The sequence below is a fragment of the Malus sylvestris genome, chromosome 12, assembly GCF_916048215.2.
Source record: "Malus sylvestris chromosome 12, drMalSylv7.2, whole genome shotgun sequence".
NCBI classification, from domain to species: Eukaryota; Viridiplantae; Streptophyta; class Magnoliopsida; order Rosales; family Rosaceae; genus Malus; species Malus sylvestris.
Genome location: NC_062271.1, coordinates 12,549,510 through 12,574,454, shown reverse-complemented (window position 1 = coordinate 12,574,454; position 24,945 = coordinate 12,549,510). Strand labels below are relative to the sequence as shown.

The 24,945-nt window shown below is 36.8% G+C and overlaps 1 protein-coding gene across 3 annotated transcripts; it reads right to left on the bottom strand.

The window, feature by feature from the left end:
- Positions 1-17,697: 17,697 nt before the first annotated feature.
- Positions 17,698-24,560, bottom strand: LOC126593387 (uncharacterized). Of its 3 annotated transcripts, XM_050259439.1 has the most exons (8): positions 24,247-24,559; positions 23,684-24,044; positions 22,490-23,009; positions 21,946-22,038; positions 21,419-21,652; positions 20,157-20,259; positions 18,960-19,189; positions 17,698-18,257 (listed from the first exon to the last, which is right to left on the bottom strand). In XM_050259439.1, the coding sequence occupies exons 3-8, from the start codon at positions 22,813-22,815 to the stop codon at positions 18,035-18,037; spliced, it is 1,209 nt and encodes a 402-aa protein (XP_050115396.1). In that variant the 5' UTR covers positions 22,816-23,009; positions 23,684-24,044; positions 24,247-24,559; the 3' UTR covers positions 17,698-18,034. The 3 variants fall into 3 exon arrangements, with proteins under 3 accessions (XP_050115396.1, XP_050115395.1, XP_050115397.1); XM_050259438.1 differs by lacking the exon at positions 23,684-24,044; XM_050259440.1 differs by lacking the exons at positions 21,946-22,038; positions 23,684-24,044 and having other exon boundaries at positions 24,247-24,560.
- Between the last annotated feature and the right edge of the window lie 385 nt (positions 24,561-24,945).

Here is a 24,945-nt window from a genome sequence, read left to right as displayed (position 1 = left end):
CTTCATATGTTCTTGTTAATAGCAATAACAAAAATATTATCTTTATTAGATATTTGTTTTTGTGATAGTTGGTTCTCTCTTTTCGATCTCTTTAAGCAATGCCAAGTATACGTCAATGACTTGGCAATCACAAAAACAATTATTTAACGAAGACAAATTTTTTGTTACTACTATTAACAAAAACATATGAAGCACCTCAACATTCAATCATTCTCCTGGTCCAAGGCATTCCAGCATGACGGTTGTCTGTATGTTTAAGTTCCACTCAGTTATGAGGACCTCCTCTTTGTAAGAAGGGAGGCCCAATGGTTTTAGTTTCAACAACAGAAACTTTCAAATGAAGAGATATATATGTTACGTACTCTCTGAAAGGAAAGAATGCTTTAAGAACCTCAGCCTTTTCCACTTCTGTAAGAGATACAAAAGGTTCAATGGATGTAGCCTACAAACAAAAAAACAGCCAATTAAAGCACATGACAATTAACCATCAGCACTCATTACTTATTATAACAAGTTTTTTAACTTTAAAATTAGTAATGAGCAAACTTAAATATCCCTAAATAACCAAAGCTTGTGAAAGATACTTGAAAAGAGGTTGATGCAACATGAAAAAAGTTCACCGCTTTTAGTTTTCTTTTGAGTGTCTGACTCTCTTGCTCATCAACATACTTCTTGTACTTTTCTTTACTCGACCAATCATTATTTTTCTCCTAAAAATTTGACAAAAGGTTCAACGGATACAACCTACAAATAAATGAGCAACAAGTTAAGGCCCATGACAATTAATCTTCACTCATTAATTACTGATTATGAAAAGTTTTTTTAAATCCAAAACCTTCAATTCGGGCGGCTGACTCTTTCTCTTCAACAAACTTATTTTCCTCCAAATCAATCACCTTCTCACCCATATTCATGTACATTAAAATAAGTATCAAATATCTCTCTTTTTTCCACTACTATTAGTATAAAAACATCAAATATTATCAACACAAAAGAAAACATAACATATCACATACTCATTATTTTAAAATAGTTTCAACAAGTTTACTTCTCCTCAATCTTCATCAGAAGATAAACGCTGGCTAACACTACCTCTTGCGTATGAGGCATCATAAAGCTCAACACTATCTTAAACACCAGTGTTCTGCCGAAACACCTTTAAAAACTGAACAAAGACATTGGCATTGAGCTAATCTTCTTAACTTGGAGGGCCAACCTTCTTTTTATATGTCCCTCCTTCAACTTCTTCCCCATCCACTTCCGGTTCATCTTCCACCTAACCAAGCCCTATATGCGGAACTTACCTCATCATTCTTCATTATTGTAAAAGCTTTTTCAAACTTCACTGCAGCATCCAGCATCAAAAGGTGAAATTCTGCCATGACTTGGGAGACGTTTCTTGATGAGCAGCTCTACAGGTGTACGATAAAGACTAAGTAAAGACTATGAAACACTGGAAGAACACTTCAGGCAGGTCATCGATAGTTGATGACGGGGGAGGACACTTTACTTTAAGGCGTGCCCGGCATTACCAGCGCTAGTTGGGACCAATGTCAAGAATATTGATAGTGACGGAAATATCGATATGCAAATTTGTGGAAATATCGACGGATATATCGAATACCGATATCGATATCAGTTGCTTTCGAATGGAAATGATGGAAATTTAAAATGAAACTTTAGAATTGTCAAACATTGGTTTGGACGAAATATAAGAGTTTGTCTGATATTTGACAAATGTGTCAGAAATATTGATGATATATGTCAATTTTAGCCTAAACTTAGAAGTTTCTCTGTTATGAGGTGAAGTTTAGACTTTGTTGATGCACAAAACCGGAGGGGTCTTGGAACAACGTAAATCCGACCGTGAATCTGCAAGAAAGTAAAGAACACAAGATGTATCGTGGTTCACCCCAATGTTTAGGCTACATTCACACTGATATTGTATTTCTCTGTTTGTGAGAGGATGAGAGGGTGAGAGCTTCTAAGGGTGAGAGAGCTCTTTCCCATGGCCTCCCCTAATGAAGAGAGCGAGGAGTCATTTTATAGAATAAGGGCTCCTCACTTATTACATATTTGCCCCTTCATTTATTACATAATTACATTTGAGTTCTCCGAGTATTTATACGAGGTCTAAATACAGAGGCCCTAAGTATAGTACAAACAGACTTCACTCCCCATTTCTATATCTTTCTCTAGTTTGTTGAATATTACTATAGAAATATCAACCGTATTGAAGAAAGTTTAAACACTTGTTGGGACATGCAACACCATAAGACCCTTACGCTCAGCTTTCTCTCTTTTTAACTTACTTTGACTGATCGTTTAATATTTCATTAAAAGATGAAATAATGTGTCAATGGTGAGGTGGGGGTTCCGGCAACTCTCAAAAGTTTCTTTTCTTTTAATGGACCACATGATCATATATGTAATGGGATGAAAATAAATGAGAATGTAAAATGAATATATATGTTTATATAAACATATAAGTCAACTAGTGTTATAATTAATAAAAAAAAAAAGAAGCAAATGTGTAGTCCAAGGTAGAAATGGTAGATACTTACCGATGAGCTTCCATGTAGTATTATTATGGCGGTACGTACCTTAGCCGGTGTTAGATATAGCCATGTGTCATAATTGTATTGGAGGTATTTGAAGTTAGTTATAGGTGTGTTGTATTTATTAGACAAAATGTGGTCATAAATGCCAAGGTAGAAATAACAAACTGAATTCTTTTCCCTCTCTACTTTCTCTCTCTAGCTCTTTGTATTCGACACTTTTCTTTCTCAGTTTCTTTGATATAGTTGCATTGTTAGCATGGTATCATCGCTGGCAATGGCTAACGCCATCGCTTGATGATCTCGGTGCTTCCGTGTGTCTTTGTTTTTGCTTCAGTGGTGTTCGCTTGTTCACCGGACGTCGATTGTTGGTCGCTGTTGTGTTCTTTAATGGTCTCTAGTGAATCTTGGTTACTAAAACCCTAGAATTTGGGGACTTTTTGACTATGTTGGTAGAAGTCGGTTGTTTTTCCTCTCGCTCGTCGGTGTTGTTGTTAATGGTCTATTGTGAAGGTATTTGTTGAATTTCTTACATTCTTGTTGTGAATCGTGTGGTGAATTCTGTTGATTCTTGTTGATATTCTCACTGATCGTCGATGTTTGCGTTGGAGATTTTTGTTATTTGTTGCTAAATTGTTGTGGCACAATTCGTACAAAGAGGTTGGTTATTGAGGGTTTTTCTTGATTAATTCCGATTGAAGCAAAGATTGTTGTTTGTTGATTAAGCATAGTGACCACTGCACAATTAGCTCTTACACAATCTCCTATTTCTTCCCTTATACCAAGTGTTGGAAATATTGTCACAGTCAAGTTAGATGATTCTAACTATATCACATGGAACTTCCAACTTGAATTATTGTTAGAAGGTAATGGTATTATGGGATTTTTGATGGCTCTATTCCTTATCCTGAGAAATATACTGCTGCTGAAAATAATGATGGCACTATAATTAACTGTTCTCTCATAATTGATGCCTACAAAGTTTGGAAGATTCATGATAAAGTTTTGATGACTCTTATCACTGTTACCTTGTCTCCTGCTGCCCTATCTTGAGTCATTGGTTGTCAAAGTTCCAAGGAGAAGTGGATTAATTTGAAAGAGAGATTCTCTAGTATGACTAGATCAAACATTGTCCAGATGAAAATTGATTTGTAGAATATTAAACAGGGGCTGAATCTATTGATCTTTATCTTTAGCGAATCAAAGATTGTAAAGACCAATTTGCTGCAGTGGGTGTAGTTATGCCCGATGAGGATATTGTCATTGTTGCTCTTAGAGGCTTACCAATGGAATACAACACTATTAAGGTTATTATTGGAGGAAGAGAGAATCTAGTGTCACTGAAGGAACTCAGGCTCAGTTGAAGGCAGAAGAAGCAACTTTTGAAGAAGGTCTTAAACAACCTCTAATGGTTGCAATGTATGCTAACACTTCAGATTCTATGTATGAGTTAAGTGGGTCATCTGATACAAAACCTCTCTCGAGCAACTATAATATTGGCTCTTCTTCTTATCCAGTACCTCAAATGACATCAGTTCCTCAAATGCCTACTAAGAGTCACAAGTCTAACATGGCTCCTGCGAATCAACTACCTCAGTTTCCACAGTTTTAGCAAATCTCTTTTCCTGCTCAACATGGTCTTTATGCCTTTATATCTCAAGCAGGATATGGAACTTATAATAACTTCAGGGGGAATAATTTCAAGTACAAAGGTAAAGGAAAGAAGTTTAACTCAAGCTATCAGGGGTCTATTCAAACCAATGTTCAGTCTCAACCAAAGTCTAGTTTTCAGACTACCCAAGCTTATAATCATATGCTAATGTGTCAGATTTGTGATAAAAAGGGACACTCATCACTCCCTTGTTTTCAGCGTGGGTGCCAAATCTGCAATATGATTGGTCACACTACAGCTACATGTTTTGACAGGTCCTCTATGCCCATGTCTCAGCCTATGTACTCTTCATAACAATTTCAGGCTCTTGCTTCTCAAGTCCAACATTCTATTCAACATATGAATCAACAGTATATGTAGCATCAAAACATTACACAACAAGCTACCTCTTATATGGCTTTCACTGCAAGAACCAACTATTCACCTTCTGCACCTCAGCAAGAGTATTGGTTGCTTGACTCTGGAGCCACCAATCACATGACCTATGATCTATCCAATTTACAAGCTCCTACTCCATATCCATCCACTGAAACTGTAACTGGAGCTAATGGTGAAGGTTTACAAATTTCTCATATAGGACAATCTTCTCTTATTACTCATTCTCATAGACTTCAGTTAAAAACAGTGTTCCATGTCCCACAATTGTCTCAACATTTACTTTCCATGCATCAATAATGTAAGGATAATAATCGTCGATGCATTGTTGATGAGTTTTCTGTGTGCATACAGGACAAGGTCACCAACAAGGTTCTCTTTCAAGGACTGAGTAACAATGCTGTTTACCCACTTCTATTGCTCAAACAACCACATATCAAACCTGCAGCTTATCTTGGCCAGAAAGTTAATGCTACACTTTGGCATTGTAGATTGAGTCATCCAAACAATTTTGTAGTGCAATCAGCTCTTAGTAAGGCAACTATTTCTTTTCCTTGTAATTCCTTTCCATAAATATGTACCTCTTGCTTGCAAGGCAAGTTTACCAAATTACCATTTCATTAGCAGCATCTAAGTCAAATGTACCCTTTGAAGTCATTCTCACGGATGTGTGGGGACCTGCTCCTACCATGTCTATAGAAGGTTATAGGTACTATGTGTCTTTTATAGATGAATGTACAAGATATAAATGGATATTTCCAATGATGAATAAAGCTGCAGTTTGTGAACTCTTTATTCAATTTCATGCATTTATTCAAAACTTCTTTTCTGTCAATATCAAAGTCTTACAAAGTGATGGTGGTGGAGAGTTTGTTGGATCTTTGTTTCAAAAGTTTCTTAGAACCAAATGCATATTGCATCAAAAGTCTTGTCCCTATACTCTTAAACAAAATGGATTAATTGAGAGAAAAAATCGACACATAGTTTAAACTGCCCTTACTTTACTTCAAAAAACATCCATTCCTTCACAGTTTTGGTTTCATGCTTGTGCCATAGCCACATTTCTTATTAATCGAATGCCTACACCTGTTTTACATATGCAGTCTCCATTTGAAATGTTATATGTAGTCTCCACCTAAGCTTGATCATTTAAGAGTGTTTGGGTGTGCATGTTATCCTACATTAAAACCCTATAGGCAAAACAAGTTGGAACCAAAAACCACACAGTGCATATTTCTAGGTTATGCAGCTTAGTACAAAGGGTATATTTGCTATGCTATTAGAGATCACAAGATCATTGTCTCTAGGCATGTTGTGTTTGATGAAGAACTTTTCTTAGCTTACCAGTTTCTTCACACAATTCACCACCATTGGAACCATCTCATGTACCTTATCTAAATACCTTTTAGCATCCATCCTTTATTCCCATTTTTTTCCCATAGATTCCATTTCCTTCCTTTACTTCCAATACCACTGAATCTCATCCTGTTACTCAGTTATGCTTTTCAATACCTGGTGATCGTTTCTCTCCTCAAAGCTTACCTACTAAGGTCACAGTTACACAGTCTATGGAGCAATCTGACATGTATTCTGATGTCATTGTCTCCCAAGAAGCAAGTCTTAACTATTATGAAACTTTCAGTCCTGTAGTAAAGCCAACCACAGTGAGACTTATGTTGTCCTTAGCTGCTACAAAAGGTTAGAAATTAAAACAGCTTGATGTCAAGAACACTTTTATTCATGGTTTTCTTGATGAATAGGTGTATATGTCTCAGCCCTAAGGCTTTATTAATTCGGATCATCCTAAGTTTGTGTGTAAGTTGGATAAGTCTCTCTATAGACTTAAACAAGCTCATCGAGCTTGGAATGAACAATTTTCCAGGTTCCTTTTTACCTTAGGCTTTAAACCCTCATATGCTAATCCTTCTTTGTATGTGAAGCATAATGGTCAGTCTATTGTTGTGCTGTTATTGTATGTTGATGATATAATATTCAGTGGTGATTGTGATACTCAAGTTCAAACTGTGATAGATCAGTTAACAAGTGAATTTGATATGAAGGACTTAGGGATTTTACACTATTTCCTTGGTTTTCAGAATGAATATCAGCCTCAAGGTTTACTTGTGCATCAAACTAAGTATATCACTGATTTGCTAACCAAGACCAACATGATGGATAGCAAGCCTTGTATAACTCATTGTCATCCAAATCAGAAGCTACTAAATCATGGTAGTCCTTATTTCCATGATCTTGGTCTCTACATAAGCATTGTTCGGTCAATCAAGTATGTCAATTCATGCACTCACCCCTGGACAATCATTTCATTGCTTATCTACGAGGTCGATGACTCTTGGATTATGTTTTTAACATGGCACTCTGGATATTAAAGCATATACTGATGCAGATTGGGTTGGAGATCCCAATGACAAGAGGTCAACCACAAGTTTTGTAGTATTTCTAGGCAATAATCCTATCTCTTAGAGTTCTAAGAAGCAGCACACAGTCAATCGATCCTCCACAGAGGCTGAGGATCATGTTATGGCTACAACAACTGCAGAGGTGGTTTGGTTACAACAATTACTCAAGGATTTACATCTTCCTTATTCAGAAGTTCCTCTTCTGTATTGTGACAACATCTCTACTATAGCACTAGCAACAAATCCGATTTTGCATTCCAAAGCTAAACATATAGAAATCGATTGTCATTTTGTTCGAGAGCGTGTTCAACAAGGTTCAATTCTATTGCAGTTTGTTGCATCAGCGGAACAACATGCTGATGTCTTTACCAAGGGTTTATGTTATCCTTTGTTTAGCTCACATTGTAATAATCTTATGCTTAGTTCCTTCATGCATAAGCTTGAGGGGGAATGTTAGGATATAGCCATGTGTCATAATTGTGTTGGAGGTATTTGAAGTTAGTTATAGGTGTGTTGTATTTATTAGACAAAATGTGGTCATAAATGCCAAGGCAGAAATAACAAATTGAATTCTTTTCCCTTTCTACTTTCTATCTCTAGCTCTCTGTATTCGACATTCTTCGTTCTCAGTTTCTTCGATATAGTTGCATTATTAGTAACAGGAAATTGATAGAGGTTTGCAGGATGCAATACTTCTGGTTGTGGTTGAAACAAGGCACTTAGAGGCTTCCCGACAATTTGACATAGAACGAGAGGGAGGAGAAGAGATTTTTATGAGACTTTCTGATAAGATCAAAGGAAGGAGCAAGGGAAGGTACATATAACATATGCATGTAATTCATCACCATAAAAGAAGTGTAAAGTTTCTGTGTAGATACCCAACGTTTACAGTGCTACATTAATTCTAAAATTATTTTGGGAATTGGAACTGAAAACTGAAAGAAAAATAAGTAGGAATTTAGTTTATTAAATATATCAAGACTTAAATGATTATTATATATTTTGAAATATCAACAAAATTAAATTTGCAACAAGGATACTCTCATCCCATAACTAACACGCCATGATCCCAATATCCTCTAAACACCAGGATGGGCATGTGTTGGCCGACACCCGAGGATGACGAAGTCATTTTAACATGCATGCAAGTTATGAAGAAAGAACAAACGTAATTAAAATAAGTAAATTTAAATATAATGAAATATGTGAATGTGGGAACGTGTTCAGAGCATACAACTAATCAAGGATACTATAAAAGGAATATTATATAACAATGAGATTTCAAAGAAAGGGGGTCCTATACCGAGAGGACTTGAAGGTACTGATACGGGAACGCCTCAACACCGGGATCGTATGCCTCGATTCTAAGTCCTGAAGGGCGCAAAACAAAAAGTTAAGTGGACCAAAGTTTATAATAATATTACTAATAATAAGAAAACCATTTTCTTTCTAAACATACTAACCCCTTGTTTTGAAAACAAGATAATACTATGTAATAGGTTTTTTGAAAACCCTAGCATGTCATGAAAACGTTCTTACATCAAATCAATAAAGTACTTAAATAGGGGTATCATATTCGCCCGAAGGCATATCCATCACCCAAGGGTGAAGCTGTACGACATTGGGTTATGCCAGTGAAGAAACATGGTAGGTCCCATCACTCAAAGGTGAAGCTGTACAACTCTAGATTACACCAGAGAAGAAATATCTCTACATAACACACCGACACTAGTTGTGGCTAATGAAGCTGTACAACACTAGTTTCGCCTATGAAGTTGGGAGTATGTCATAAATATCTCTCTGCTCATCAACTGTGTCCTATGGCCATAGACAGATACATACTCGTGTTGTGTGTATGTGTTGTATGATAACCCACTAGATAAGCACAGAAAACGTATCTCAAAAACTCATACCAATTGTAGAATACTAAAACCTCATAATCCGAAATCATAAGAAATTTCATAAACGTGATTTCAATAAACATGCCATTTTATAAACCGTAAATAGATAAACCATAAATATTTCGTAAAAGTAATTTAAATAAATCATAAATTCTCCGTAAACCATAAATATTGAAGTCCGTAAAACATATCATAAACGTAATTATTTCATGAAATATGAAATGTATGCAAGCCTAATATTTTATAAAAACATGCAATTTGAGAAGCGGTCCACTCACAGATATTCCGCTACCAGGGAGCTGATCGAACTAGGGAGGACGGGATCACTTCCGACCAACACACTTAAACACAAATATCGACCATCTATTAAAACTCTACTAAAATGATTGAGTATGGGAAAACGAACGGCTGATTCGGATTCGGCATGTCGAAAAACTTAAGAAGGAACCTCAAGTTCCCCCACGAGCCGCAGTACGCGCTGCCATGGGTGGCGGCTCGGGTCACCACGTGCCGAGATAGGATTGCTGAAAAATCCACCATCGCCACCGTGGTCGCCGCCACCGTTTACGACGGCAAAGCACAGTGTCTCTGGCGGAGGCGTGTGCACTCAATGCGCCGACCCATGACAACTCCACACGTAGCGAGTACGCTTGTACTCGCCTTCGTCGAATTTCTGGAATTTTTCCAGATTTTTCCACCAACTTCAAGAGCTTATTCTTAGCTCGATACAAGCCCAAATTGAGTGATTCAAAAGCCAAAATGTAGTTTTGAATGTGGAGAAGAGATTCATACCTTTAGAAGGCCCAACAGAGATTGGAGTTGGCCGGAGAAATGGCTAGAAGGTGGCCAAATGACCACAGTTTTGAACACTTACTTCCCTTGTGTTTTCCAAGTTCCTACTATTGGAAGTATGCCCACAAAGCCACTCATTTGATGTAATAGCTTTTGGAATACTTATTGTGTTAAACTATTATATGTTTAATGAAGGGCAAAGCTTATTGTTAATCACTACTTATTGTATTATGTGTTGAAGTAATAAAGGGAATCCAAGGAATGTAATTAATCTAAGAGAGAAGTGATCTACGTAAGTTAGATTAATGAGACCTTTCTCTTATGTTCATTCCTAAAACGTTCCTAGCCATAGGATTTCCAATTGGGCATGGACAATCTGCTAAGGTTAGTATGTGTTATGTTAACTCAAGCGTGAGTATGACTAGTCTTAAGTCATTTAGTGTAGGACATTGAGACAAACATATAGGTGCTCAAAAGGTAATCGAGTACACTAAACTACGATAAAAAAGAGAGTTCGAACATACATGTCATGTAAGAACTCGTAAGTTGCAATATGCAAAGTAGTCCTTTGACTTGAGGCATCATAAATGTCTAATGGTTAGGTCCTTGATCTTTGATCATATCAAAGGCATTCCATCGAGAATGTCCACGACATTGTTGGGGTCAAGCTATTAGTCATGTAGGCATATGAATGCACAACAAGGGATCTCTAACCATCCATGGTGGAAGGAGAATACTCTGAGATATGATTCGAGAGTCTTTGTCCAAAGCATATGAATATGACTTAGGAAGTTTGTTCCAAATCATATTCAATTGAATCACATAGAGAAGTATCACATTGGATAGTAGACATGAATCAAACTATCACTCAAACAATGTGATTAAGAGTATTGTATTAGAGAATGACCGTATTGCATTGTAATTGTAATTGGATATGTTCTCCAACCACTTCTATTTAGCTTGGGTAGCCATGACCTACTACTAGGTGTCACTCATGGTTTGTAGAAGCCCTGAAGATTAGTAAACACTAATCTTCATCAAAGGGAGAATTGAAATGTAGTTTGAATTCACAATCGATCGTTAAGAGTAACAATCACTCACTGCCTCGCTAATTGGAACCTAATGGATCGTACACCGAGTAAGGATGAAAGTGAAGAAATATAAATGAGATGGATAAGCATTAAATGGTTTAATTGAGAATGGTCAAGATTAATTAATTAGTTAATTAATTATACGAAAGGTTCGTATTGGGCTTGCAAGTTAGTTTCGGGTCTTGGGGCCCAAAAGGGTTTTGGTCCACAAGGCCCATTATATTTAAGTTGTATGACAACTAAAACAAAATGGGCAATTAGCCCAATAACCAAGTCAAAACTGGCCATAGGGTGAGTGGAAGCAAACTTGGGTTAATTGCAAGTTTTCCACTCAAATGTAAGGTGGTATAAAGGCATCTTTATAGCCATTCACTTATTAGGGTTTTCTTGAGGCAAAGAAGAGAAACGTTTTCTCTCTTTTTCTCTATAGAGGCTGGCCACTTAGGGGAAGGATAGCTAGCAGTCTTTCTTCCTCTAAGTCATCCATTTTATCTTCACACCTCATCCTTGGTGTGGAGACACCAAACCTTTGGTGTTCTTAGATATCCTTTCCTCACATCCTCAAGAAGCAAAGGAGTATCAAAAGGAAGAAAATCACAAGGAAGATCTAAGGAGCTAGGAGGTGACTCGAAGGCCCTCCACTTGGGTGAATCCCTTGTGTAAACAAGGATGAGCTTCAAGGGTAATGAATCTCAAAATCCTTTCTTCTCTTTAAACTTGTTAAAGAGTATTGTGGTTCACCATTCACTATACTTTGAAAGTCATGGGTTTTAGAATTGTTTTTTAATGTATGCCTACTTTAAAGTGTTATTAGTTTGCTTATGTGTTCAAATGTTCTCACATGTTCTTAGCTAGGACAAAAATTTTCCTTCACCTACAACACCAAAACCACCCCAAACCTTACTAATTGTGAACCTAGACACAATCTACAATCTAATCGTGAACCTATACACAATCTACAATGATAGGGACCAATTTTGACGCTTACCTTCACCAGAAATGGCAAGAATTCGCCGGAAAAAAAGGGCTGCACAGTGAAGGGGTCGAAATGCACAGTAAGGAAGAAAGAATCCAATGGTGGTACTCCGTCTAAGCTTCATGGTGGTGGTTCATGCCGGAGAAATAAGGTGGTCGTGGTGGTGATTTTTAGTTGTACGAAGAGGAAAGGGTGGAGGGAGTAGGAAACGAGAAGGAGGGTAAGAACTGAGAGGGAAGGAGTGAGAGATAAAGAAAAAGAAGGGAAAAAAGAAAGAAATAAGAGTGGGAGAGAGTCTCAAGACAGAAAGGAACACCCCATAAAATGGTGGTAATCCTGCCACATGTCACCCCATGAGTGGCCCATGATGGAGAAATATCTCAAATTATGAAATTACCAAAATGCCCTTGACGTTCAAAAATTCGTAGAAACTTCGTTTTAGCTCCAAATTTGATTCCGTTTATGCCCACAAGTTCGTATCGACGAATGCTACGTGAATAAATTAAAAGAAAATTTCCTAAATGTCAAATAGCGAAACTCAACGAAAGTCAAAACTTTCTTCATTAGGGGTATTTTCGTAAATTTAACTAATTACAACGTAAAATTTAAGACGGGTTGTTACAATCTACCCTCTTAGGAAAATTTCATCCTCGAAATTTGAAATAACTTGCTATACATAAAAATACAAGAAAATAGGAAGAAAACATATATCAAGAAAAAATCAAGTTAGAGCGGTTGCATAAAAGAGAATGTCATTCCGTCGCAATCGAATTGCAATGATTCTTCTTTCATGCCTCCAAGCTCATACCTTCTTCCTTCCTCAATATAATAGTATAGTATAATACTTATATAAAATATAAAATAAAATAAATACATATGTAACAACATAAGGTCAAAAATTTATACGTATAATCAAGTGATGTCAAAATAGACATATATAACATAGAATTCAAATACTTGTACCGAATTTAAAACCGAAAGTGGAAACGATTCACCTAAACATTTGTAACGTCAAAAATACATATATATTTAATAATAATGTAAGTTAAAAATCCTTATACTGAAAATTAAAACAAAAAATGAAAATGGGTCTCGCCCAATCATTCGAAACGTCATGTACTCTGAGAATGTGTGTGCCTTGAGTCAAATCCTAACCATAAATAATTAGTAACTATTGTCGTAGATGGGCCGACTTACCCACTTGCTTCGTGAATCCAGCAAATAAGCCACCGATTGATAGGAGCATATTTATGCGACTTAGTTAGATTGTTTTCTTGCATTTTCATAATTAGTTTGTGTTTATTATAGTGTTTTAAGCTATTTTCATGTGTTTGTAGGTCCAAATGACAAAGTTGGCAAGAAAGTGCAATATGAAGCATTTTGAAGCAGTTTTGGGCATCAAATGGATAGCTTATGAGTGGAGTAAGATGGATGGACGAATTTGAAGACCAAAGATGTCAAGGAATGTGCTAAAGAGTTGAAGAAATAAATCTAAGACAAAGAAGATAAGGAATCAGCTAAAATGAAGGAACATTATCCAAAACCTTATCCAACCTTATCTCATCCAAACTAACCTTATCTTATCTTATCCTATCCTAATCCTATCCTACCTTAATTCCAGTTGCAAGGGGGACTCCTTATCACATTAGAATACCTAATATCTAATTCTAGAAGCCCTGAAACAATGCAAATAACCTAATCCTTTTTCCCTCTAGAAATCTGACGAATTTAATCCCTTTCTAGAAGCTTTGTGTTGAATTTCCTAGTCCTATTCCTCTAGGATTGTGCAATCCTTCTCCTCCACTACTTTGCGCAAAACCCTAGCCTATAAATACATATTTTCTACCACAATTCAAATCACTACCCTCTACCATATTTTCCTACACCACACACCCACATATTCAGATACAATTGAGAGAATTCTTTGGAGCCCTTCGCCGTGCCTTGTCATTCAACATTGGATTGCTGAAGCGGTCTTAGGTGTTTTCTATCTTTTATTTTCAATGTCTAATTTAAGTTATCTTTGTTTAATTGCGAACATGAGGAACTAATTTCTTTTTAGTAAGAGGTGAATTTGAAGCCATGATTATATGCTTTATATGAATTGATTACATCCAGTTATTGTTTCTTGAGTCTTGAATGTGATTTGCTTATCTGAGTTATTAAAACTTGTTTATGTATGTTGATTGGGGATGCATACTTAGTTTGCGTGCATAAACTTGATGCTAGAGTATAAGGGAGTTTCACCTATCGTTATGAACTTATATTCACAAGTTGTGGAAGTCACTAGTCATGATTGTGTTAAGTAAATCCTTGGCAGGAGTATCATGCTTTTCATAGTTACAAATGCCTCGTCAATGCTTATGGTTTTCAAAGAACTTAATGACCTTTGATATGTTTTTCTATCATGCTTTTCATAGTTAGGGATCTTGAGAAGGATAATTTGGTTGTGATGTGTATCATGTCCAATTCAATGAGTTAAGGAAAATCCGATGGTTAATTTGTATTGTCACGGTTAACTTGGGGTGTTGTCATTCATAGTCTAAGGGAACAATATTGGAAATTGGTTTATATGCATATGTCCTGTGTGGAGAAGGATCTTCTGGCTAAGTTTTCACCATTCAAATCACCTAATTTACTTTGTTTTGCAATCTATTTAATTTAGTTAAATTTCGTCCAAATCAATCCCCTTTCTAATTAATTGTCTTAGATTAGTTAGAAAAGTGTTTAAATCTGTCCAATTTAGTGTTTTGAGTCTTACTAGTCTTAAATTCGTCCAAATAGCTCCCTAGAGTCTGTTTTGAGTCTTTTTAACTTAGTTTTGCTGTTTTGAGTGTTTTCAGTCAGTTTTGAGTCTATAGAGTCTAGTTGAGTGTTTCTAAGTCTAGTTTGGTATTTTTGAGTCATATTTGTGTAGATTAGCAGCCCTAATTAATCACCGGTCTAGAATGATCCCTACTTATATCTTTGCTACAATTGTCAACAATAGGGTTTAATTTGTGTGTCAAATTAATTTTCACATCACTGATATTATAGTCTGCAACCCGTAATGCTGATAACTTATTGTTGTCTTAATAAGCAAGCAAGAAGTTCATAAGGGTGCCAAAATACCATTTTGCCCCTCAATGTGAGAATGTGCCTAGATAGTTCGATTCATGCCTCAATTATGCTCCCGTACTCCCCCAAGGGCACCAATCAAAGCTACTATAGATGCTTCAACATCCACATACACACGAATAATAAAGTCCTGGAGTGAAATAGTTGAAAAATGTGTAGAGGCGAACACATGTCGTGAAACATTCATTTGTGATCACTCTCCTAATCAAGGAATACAAGATTTGAAAACCTCTTAAGGAACCATAACTCTGACCACTTCCTTAGAATGATGGTTTTCGTTTCGAGCCACACACAGAAACTAGTGCCAAACTCACCAGACTCAAAACCAACATTTCTACCTTCACCAATTCCATACTAAAAGACGGCTCAATCTTTAAGACCACTTGGAATTCTTCTTAGTAAGTCTGGTAAGGTTGTGAAAAGGTTATTCTCCTAATGTTCCCAGAAGAATTGATATGAAATTGGGCGCACATTTCATCCAAGTCGATCCATCATGAATTCCTCATTGATTTGGCGAGAAACCATGTCGAGAAGGCTAAAAGAACACTCAAGAGTTTAAGGGTCAAAACAAGTCCCTTAAATTCAAAGTACAAGATATCGATATTGAATATACAACTCCAATGCTTGAATACATGTAAGTACCTAACTTGGTTATGGGGTAGTAGTTTGAAGTTGTCAAACGCTAACTCGACTTGAACAATATTCTAATGAAACTGACGAATGGAAACCTAGACTTTCCCCAAACCCATATTCACAACATCTCGCTAAAACAATAAATCCCGTAATATTCAATCACTAGTGGTGAAGATTCGCTGAATAAGGTGTTGATTAGGCAATTGAAGGACTGGTGATCTTAATTAAAAACTTCAACATCTGAGTGGTTCTCCTGGACAGTCTGACTTATTCAGAAATGATACAAAGAACAATAGAGTGACCCAAGAATGACTAAACATCTTTTAGGACCACGAGGCGATTCTGGAATTACGAACAAAGCTGATGTGGACCAAAATGTCAAAGAGTCAAAGAAATTCCAAGAATACGGGATTCTGCCAAATGGTTCAAGGTATAGTCCTCACGGACTGATAAATAGTATGCTTAGTGAGTTGGTCGACAAACACTGAATCATCGCCATAGGCTCCATGGAGGGGTGTCATTGGATTTTCAAGCCACGATGATAGCCGTTGACTCTAGGTTGTAGATAGGATGGCTCACATCTTGTAGTCCCAACCATCGAAAGGCATAAGCGTTACTCGATCATGCTGCATTAGTGCCCAGCTACACGTTCAGTAAAACATCACCATAAAATTCGAAGTTGATCAATGTCATCAAGAGGTGTAAGAAAAAAGAAATAATGATTGGGTGAGACAACACTTCAATTGTCGGAAATTTCGTTCACACTCATCATCTCAAACAAAACTGGTTTACTTTCTTGCCAAAAATGGGAATAAGATCATGGTTGAAGAATCGTTGACAACCGTCGATAGAAATCGACAAGACCGATGGTATTTCGTAATTCATGACACTCGAGGGATTTTCGATTTCCAATCGTCACAACCTTGGATTTGGTAAGAATATCCTCTACTACGCTCACGTTTCCCAATAAAGGTATGTAATCTAAGCAAGGTTGACATTTGTGGAATTTGGTATAAAGTTGGATGTTGATGTTTAGTAAGTTTGACCTTGTTGTTGGAGTAGACAAGAATGTTATCAATAGGACAATTTTGAATCCGTCGGAAAATGCGTGGAATACTTGATCCGTTAGATTCATAAGCATCGTCGGAACATTCATCAACTTATTAAAAAGCAATGCAATCACTAAGAATTCTTATGTGGGTCCACACGAATTCCCTCAGCGGAAACTACAAGATCGAGAAAACTGATTTGGTCTACCTAATATGAATTTAACACCTAAGAGTATCTCCAAATGATATGTGAAAAAGTCCACATCAGCAATAACGGTGAAAAAAGATATCACTAATGTTTTTCAACCGAAATGCCAATTCTTATGTGGCATGAGATGGAAAGGTAGCAGACGAAGTTGCTTGTCAAATTTGACAGTAGCTTTAAATATATTTTTAGTAATTAATAAATGCTTTTCATAATTTGTATACTTATCTTTTGTTTTAAAATACTAATTACAACTATGAAAAGTAAATAATGTAATAAATAATAGTTTAAATTTGAAATATCGATTGGAAAACAAAATATAAAAAAAGATCAATATGCCACATAAGCTTTCAAATTTAAATTTTACGTTTAAAATTTAACATTTCGACAGTCCAACCCCTTTATTGTCGACCACCACGTTGAATCCATATCAGACGAATTGATATGGCTTAATTTCAAATCTATATCAAAGATTTTGCATATCAGGACTTAGGAGAGCAACTCTCTTACCAAACTATGGAGGTTCCTTCATTCATTTTTCCGGTGAAAACTGAAGCCGAGCTTGCATTAAGCACTTACTTCTGGCTGTGATTACGTACAGGATTAGATCTTGTATCGGAATCGTGTAAGAGATACTGTTCTTTACCCGAAAGTTATATCCAGGTTTTTAACCGGAATATTCTCTAGATTCTTTGGATTGACCGGTTTGTATTGATCACGTGTTTCATGTCTAGGTGAACTCCTTAATCAGACGGCTCTTTAAGGCCCGTTTGGTGGGCAGGATTGGATTGGCAAGAACGGGTTACAAAACCCACGCGTATGATTAAGTTACATAACCCATCATATTTTCCCTTATTTCAGATTCATAGCCAATTCAGTCCATGTTCCAATTGGTCTCACCAAACATCGACTGAACTTCAAGTCCAATTTAATAAATAATCCATCCCATCCTGTCCACCAGACGGGGCCTAAAGTTTAACAGGACTACATGTTTAAGATTTCGATCAGGAACATATCAAATACAAATAAACTGGGTCGAAGTATATAAGAAATAAAAAATTAACCTTCCAGTTAAAACAAATATTTGAAAAACTGCAACTTGTAATTTATGCCACAATTCAATTTTCACTGGGAAGCTCTCGTAGCATGAAACGCGAGCCTCTGCTTGTATTATTATGTGCATTAGAGTATCAGTACGACTGTACGGGCGTTCAAAAATTTTAGGAACCTTTCTGCGGAGCTAAAATGCTAGGTTCCCTCTTCATCCATGGTATAAACTGGTATTTGCCACACCTTGGTGTTCTTCTTTCGGTCATCAGTAAGACTGAGATCTGTATCATCTTCTTTAAATGTGTTGATGAACGTTTTAGCACCCGTCATGATAAGCCTCTCAATCATGAACAGCTGGTAGTTATTCTCAATCACGGGCTCCAAGATGTGGCTATAGTTTGATGAATACGCCAATTTGTATCTGCATATATTTACATGGTCAGAAACGAGGTCAGCAACAACTTTGTATGACAAATTTAACCCCTTGAACATTCTTTCGGAGCCAAAAGGACCTTCAAGTTAATGATAGCACAATCTGAAAAATAGTCAAATCATATAGAAACTGTATACCCCACTGGAGAGTTGAGACTAATAATAAGTAAATAAATTCTCTGAGCTTCCTAGTAAAGTAAGCACATGAAAATTGAGGATTCCATTGCAAATATTGAACAGTAACAGGAGATTAACGTGAAGTTTATTAGACAGAACGAGCATTAGATGACTTCAGAGGTCATAGTGTATGCGTAGATCAAACACATTATTCATTCTGTCATGAATGTTCACAACTCCAGTATCAAATAATTACAAATGTCTTTTGGCTCGACTACTTCAGTATTAGCTAATCCATAAGATCTTTCCAAATGCATTGTAATTACTAAACCTGAATCCTACACATTTTCGGCCAATGGTACTTAGATTTCATACCGAACCCAGCAGTACCCAATGGATTAAGTTAAACCATAACTAGCCAGAACAAATAACTGAAAGTTTGACACAACACAAGCGAGCTCTGAGCTGTCCTTAACACGTTAGCATGACAAATAGTTCGTTTTAGCACAATGAACACAGGTTTTCATCTCTAAAGTAGATGGTGAAAAAAACCTGAACATGCCTGAGGACTTACCTGACTGAGAGAAGTGAAAAAAAACCCGGTGTCCTTTCATTTGAAGCGATATAAAGAGTTCGTCCAGATGGGACCCATTTTTCAATTCTGCGGAGAATAAACTCGGGGTGAGTATCCCTGTCCACATGAGGATGCAGGGTCCTGTTGACGCCAAACCTGTCCTTCCTGGTCTTTATTATATCACCACGACGAACATGCATGGCATCATAATCACCAAGGAGTTCCTTAATCTGTGGAATGATTTGGTCAAAGTCAGTAACAGCACTGACATGCACGGGAAATAATTCAAGGGGAAATAGACGGGCCTAGGGTAATTCTGCAGTATAATTAATGCATAACCTTTTTTCTTAAAAGTCAAAATCCTATCCCAAATTGATTATATGCTACATGTGACAAATTTCCAAACATAAAAGAAAAATTCAAATTCAAACCGAGGTTTCGAGACATCCTGTCCTAGCTAATTACTCGAGGTGTTTGTCATATGAGTTACATGAAAATTCAACATGACATTGGACCCATTTCAGCTATTTAGCCCACCCAGATCTCACAGGCATCTTCGTATGTCATTATCAAATGCCCCCTATACCATTCATATTTACCATGATTCTTGTATGTTTTTTTAACTATGAATTGTATTATCCTGATATTTTGTTCAGTTATCAGCCTTTTACTATTATGAATTATTATGTAACCGGAAAAAAAAAATTATTACGTAATCGTTCGTTGTTGCATATGTTAAGATTTTGAGTGTTACAAAAACTTTCATTCAAGACAATTAACTATTGTTTACATGTAATTCAATTGTATTAATCCATTCCAAGTTCCAAAGCATCCATATAGAAGAAGCTCGGACAGTCAGTGGAGAAGAGTCATAATGAAGAGACCAGATAAAGTTCTGATAAAATTCCACAGACCAAGTTGGTAACGACAAAGTAGGCAGATCAATCCACAATTGAGTAGGCAATCAAATATATGGAGACTTTGGAAACGGAAACTTTGAGGGATGGTTGGCCAACAACATCTCCAGTTTTAGTTATAATAGTGACTGGGAAGCTACTGGGATATGTTTACAGATGACATATATATAACTTAGACTCGTATACAATAAGCAAACAGATGAGAGAGCAATTGTATGGAAGCATTAAACAATAGTCAGATATGGAATTTAAACTTGGTTGGATCCATTATAATACATACCTCATCAGCTGCATTCCTTAGCTTCTTTGCCACCATTGAGGGAAGAAAGGAGTGAGGCAAAATTATAGCACTACTATTTTTTCGATCCTTGCACTCCATAAACCTATATGGCTGCCATTATGAATTCCTCAAACAACTAAAATTGATATTCTAATATTCATGAAACTTAACTAAAGAGACACATCTTGGTTATTTTTTAACTAAAAGAAATACAGTAAGTTCCATCCAACAACCTGAATGGAGACTTTCAAAACTTTCAACCAAGTGAAACCGATATTCAATTGCATATTAACCCAAATCCCGTCTTGGCATTGGAACTCAATTGTTTTTCAGTCAAGGAACTCAGATATTTAATAAAACTAGAGGGATCAAGTAACAACCAGTGTTTTGGATGCCGTTTCTGTGGCGGGGGTCAAGACAAGTTATCAGTAAATTGCCTCAGGCGTTGGGATGTATAGCAGATTGCAGGGTGCAAGGTACTGCAACTTCCAGAGTCTGCAACGGCAGCTGACGTAAAACCCATGGAAAGAAGACAAGGAATCCAATGCCTTTTTTGTTTTCTTTGTGGTACTGTTTTTAAAGCTATATAACACCATGTTCTTAAGTCATCTAGGTTACTTTATGAAACAACCCGTTTCATTTATATGCTTATAGACCAAAATTCTGCAGGCTGGTTTTCAGCAAAATTGTTGCAGTTTTTGTTTATTCCCTTTAGACTCCCCAACAGCTTGTTCTTCCCCACAACTCAGCCCCAAATCAAATTTTCATAACCATGATTTCTTCCCAAAGACACAAACCAGCCTCCTAAAGTCGCATCTCCTGAATTCATTCTCTCTCTAGTTCTCTTTTCTATTTAGCGCTCTCTTTTTAATTATTGATATTACATAAAAAAATTTGAACTAAATAACTTATGTCTCAAGAGGCTTAAGCCTCGCTTTCTGGACCAAAACTGCCTTGCCACACCTTTGAAAAAATTAGTAACATGAGGCTATGGGTATCACAAACCTAACAACTTTAGTTGGGCCATTATGATTCAAAGTGGAGAATATATCTACAAAAATTGAAATTGATCTAGAGCCTATATTTAGGAGTTATAATTTAAACCAATACCAGAATTAATCTTTCTTCCCAAAATATGTTTGTCAACTATTATCTCGACAAGTCGACTGACACCCACACTTGCAACAGAAGTAGAGGTTCATCACCACTGAAGAAGCCAACCTAAAGCTTTTAACAAAAAGGGAAATGAAATAAAATTTTACCATGAGAGAGGGCTTGCAGTTCTGTTTATGATTAAAAGATTTGAGAAACGACTGTTTTCTTTGAGATCAACACGATTAACTCCTTCCACATGAGCGGCTCCTCTAGCTTCCAACTTCATACTTGTTTCCACCACCTGATACCACTTTTTTGAATTGTCTAAAATTACTGGTACAGTGCCCGATATGAGATCCATATCATACAAAGAGTCCATGGAACAAGAGTTTGCTGCCCATCTAACAAATGAAATGAAGCCCCTTCAGATTGTATGCTATATGCGTTCTGATAAACCAAATAAGTACATACAAAAAGGATATTGAGGTAAAGTACATATCTCAACCTACACACCTATAGATGTAATATGTTTTATTTGTAAGAAAATTGCCAACTTTAAGCACGGAAATGGCATATTTTTTGCAACAAGTAGCAGTAATACTATTCCACGGTTAAAAGGCATTCTCTTAGCAGTAAAACTATTCCACAGTTAAAAGGCATTCTCTTGAAACCCAACTAAGAGGTACAAACTTACCTTTCTTCTGAAATTCCATCATTTGAGTGATGAAGGATTGCTTTCTTGTTGTGCATTGGGTTGAGACACATTCTCGAAGGCATTACAAAAGTTCTGCAAACAACAAGTAAATTAATACACAGTGTTGCATAAAATATACCGTGTTGGTACTCTATTAATTAGGTGGTAAATTTCATGGAAACTACTAGTTTAGTGATTATTATGCTTAATCACATATTACAAGGACCACCATAACATCAACATCAACCAGTTCGATGTAACAGAACAATGTAGTTCATAAAAAATAAATCCAAAATTCCCTGCTGCACAAATCAATAACAGCTAAATCTTCCAAAAAAATAAAAAATCTATATGATCTACAAGGTCACAAACTTTCCAGATCTAAAATGCTAACCTAGAAGTTCTCCCCATTTAACTGGTTCTTATGATATCATATATGATCTACAATTCAGTGTCTCCCACAAATCTTCCAGCAACCAAACACATCATAAACCCCAAACCAGAACAAAAAGAAACTCAATAATTTTAGAACCTTAAAATGTACCTCTGAAGGAACATGGCCTCTTCAAGAGCACACCTAAGGCTGGACTCCTGGTGGCCCAATCCTGCACAAGACTCGCAGTGCTTTCCAGGGCAATCAATTCTGTCACCCCAGTAGAGGTACTTCTCATGGCCACTTTGGTGGTTTTGGCTCTTGTACTTGTCTTTGGGCATGCTTTCTAGGATTTTTGGAGAGGATATATAGAACCCACTAGTGGATATGAGAGAAGAAAAGAGGAAGAGGAGTGCAATGGCAGCTATGCAGATGGCAAGGAATATGATTGGGGAACTAGGTCCTGGTTTGGACTTTTGGGTTCTAGGAAATGCCATTGGAATTGACCAATGGCGGAGCCAAGATAGTTAGTTGGGGTGGCTACACCTCCAATCTAAACATAACCTTTCTTCGTTTTTCAAGAATACGGACTCTTGCGTGCAGATATAATCCAAGCTATACAACTCTTCACTGAGAGATAACCAGTAATCAGCTTCCTTTGGTAAAACCAAGGACAACAGAAATTGCTAGCCTGCACAGAGGAAGAGGATTAGCACACAAACTAGCACAGCAATGACATAAGTTTTTGACAACCTTTTAATATTTGGAGAGAGATAGAGCATGAGTGGAGCAATAAGTAAACACATCCTTCGAGAACTCTACATGAAATGAAATAGAGTACTCACAGAAATTGTAAAAAGGATATATCCTGGCCGTTAGTCTATCCTATCACAAAGTACAATAATCCTAGAGCAGCAAGGAAGAGAGAGAGAGAGAGAGAGAGATATATAGATATTTGGTATGTACATAATTCATCATAATTCATTTCATTTCGTGTTTTGCTCCTACACCGACCATATGGACTAGGAAAAGAGGTGTGGATGATTATTTTGGAGTCCAGGCGCATGTATAGTGAGGATACGTATTGAATGTGAATGCAATTAAATGGCTGAGATGAATTTATACTTCAAAAGAGAATGGTAAAATCTAATTTAAAAATTAAAATAAACTTAAGGAGAATGGTATATAATTCATTTCAATTCATTGATATAGTGTCGTACTCGTACTTGTGCTCCCTCATTTCATTTCATTCCATCGTTTGGGCTCTCCCCCATTTAATACCAAGAAGAGCGAAGGGTACAAAAAAAGAAAAAGGAACACCATATCCCGTTCGGCCTAAAATCAATCTCTATTGCTCATACACACCTCAATTCCTCTGAACCTTTGCCGACCAGAAGGTTGATGTCTACTCTGCACTTGTGTGACTGCATCCATCCATAAGTGGACAAGAGAAATTCCAGATATACCAATTTGACCATTTCCATAATACAAACGCAAACTCCGTTTTCTCAACAAAATTGACAAGTCACGTAATACAGCATTCGTTTCAGGATGATGCCAGACACACTGCAATATGTATGTACCAACTTGGGGAAGCCAGCCAACACCGAAAACCGAATAGCACAGCAATATTTATCAACTTGTAGTTGCGGGTGTTCTACTAGATTGGCGTTTTTTAGGTTTTGAATCCAAAATCTTGTAGCGGAAGAGCAAAATTGTCTGTCAACTAAAACCGAAAAGAAAAGAAAATTTGTTCAAAGAGAAACGTGGATCCAATCATTACTTTCACTCCACCAGAAAAAGAAAAAGAAAAATCTAATTTCCTAACCTCCATCTAGTATCCATACATCTATAGAAAAAGCAGTCATGTATTCTAAATTATGAAATTGTAGGAAAATAGGAAGAAGAAGAAGAAGAAAGGATAATACCTTTTGTAAATTGGGAAGGAAACCAAGATTAGTTTTGGGTTGGAAGTTGGAATTGTCTGCCGAGCTCCCCCAACTGTGAGACTGAGACTGAGACTCTGGGGGGACTGCGAGAGAGAGAGAGTGGAAGAATTGGAGATTGCTCTTCTTCTCGATTGATGAAAAATGGATTGCTTGCTGGGTTCAGTTTCGTCCAGGATGAGATTGAGAGAGTAAGATTCAAGGAGGCGAAGCGAGCTGTAGGAGGAGAGGAGACGCAATTTCTTTCCAACAGGTGGTGGAGCATTGTGGAGAAAGATCTAGAGATAATTTTTTTTTTTTTTCCAAATAATAACGGGGGCAAATCACGATTAATAAATATTTTTTCAATTTATGTAATTAAAATCACATTATTTATTTTAAATCCTACCAATATAACTCTCAACCATTCACCACCACCACCACCGTTGTTGCCGCCATTACCATACTCTCACCATTGATGTTGCCATCACCACCTTCTTCGCCGTTGTTGCCACCACCAACCTTACACCACTGGCACCACAATTATGTACCGCCACCCCCATCATTTACACCATGCCTTCCATAATTGCAACCTCTACAACCCCAACCACTGCACCCTAATATTGGCACCACCACCACAGTCACCATTGTCGTTGCTATCACCGCAACTGTTGCCGTCTATTAGTGTCAAAACTTAGATAG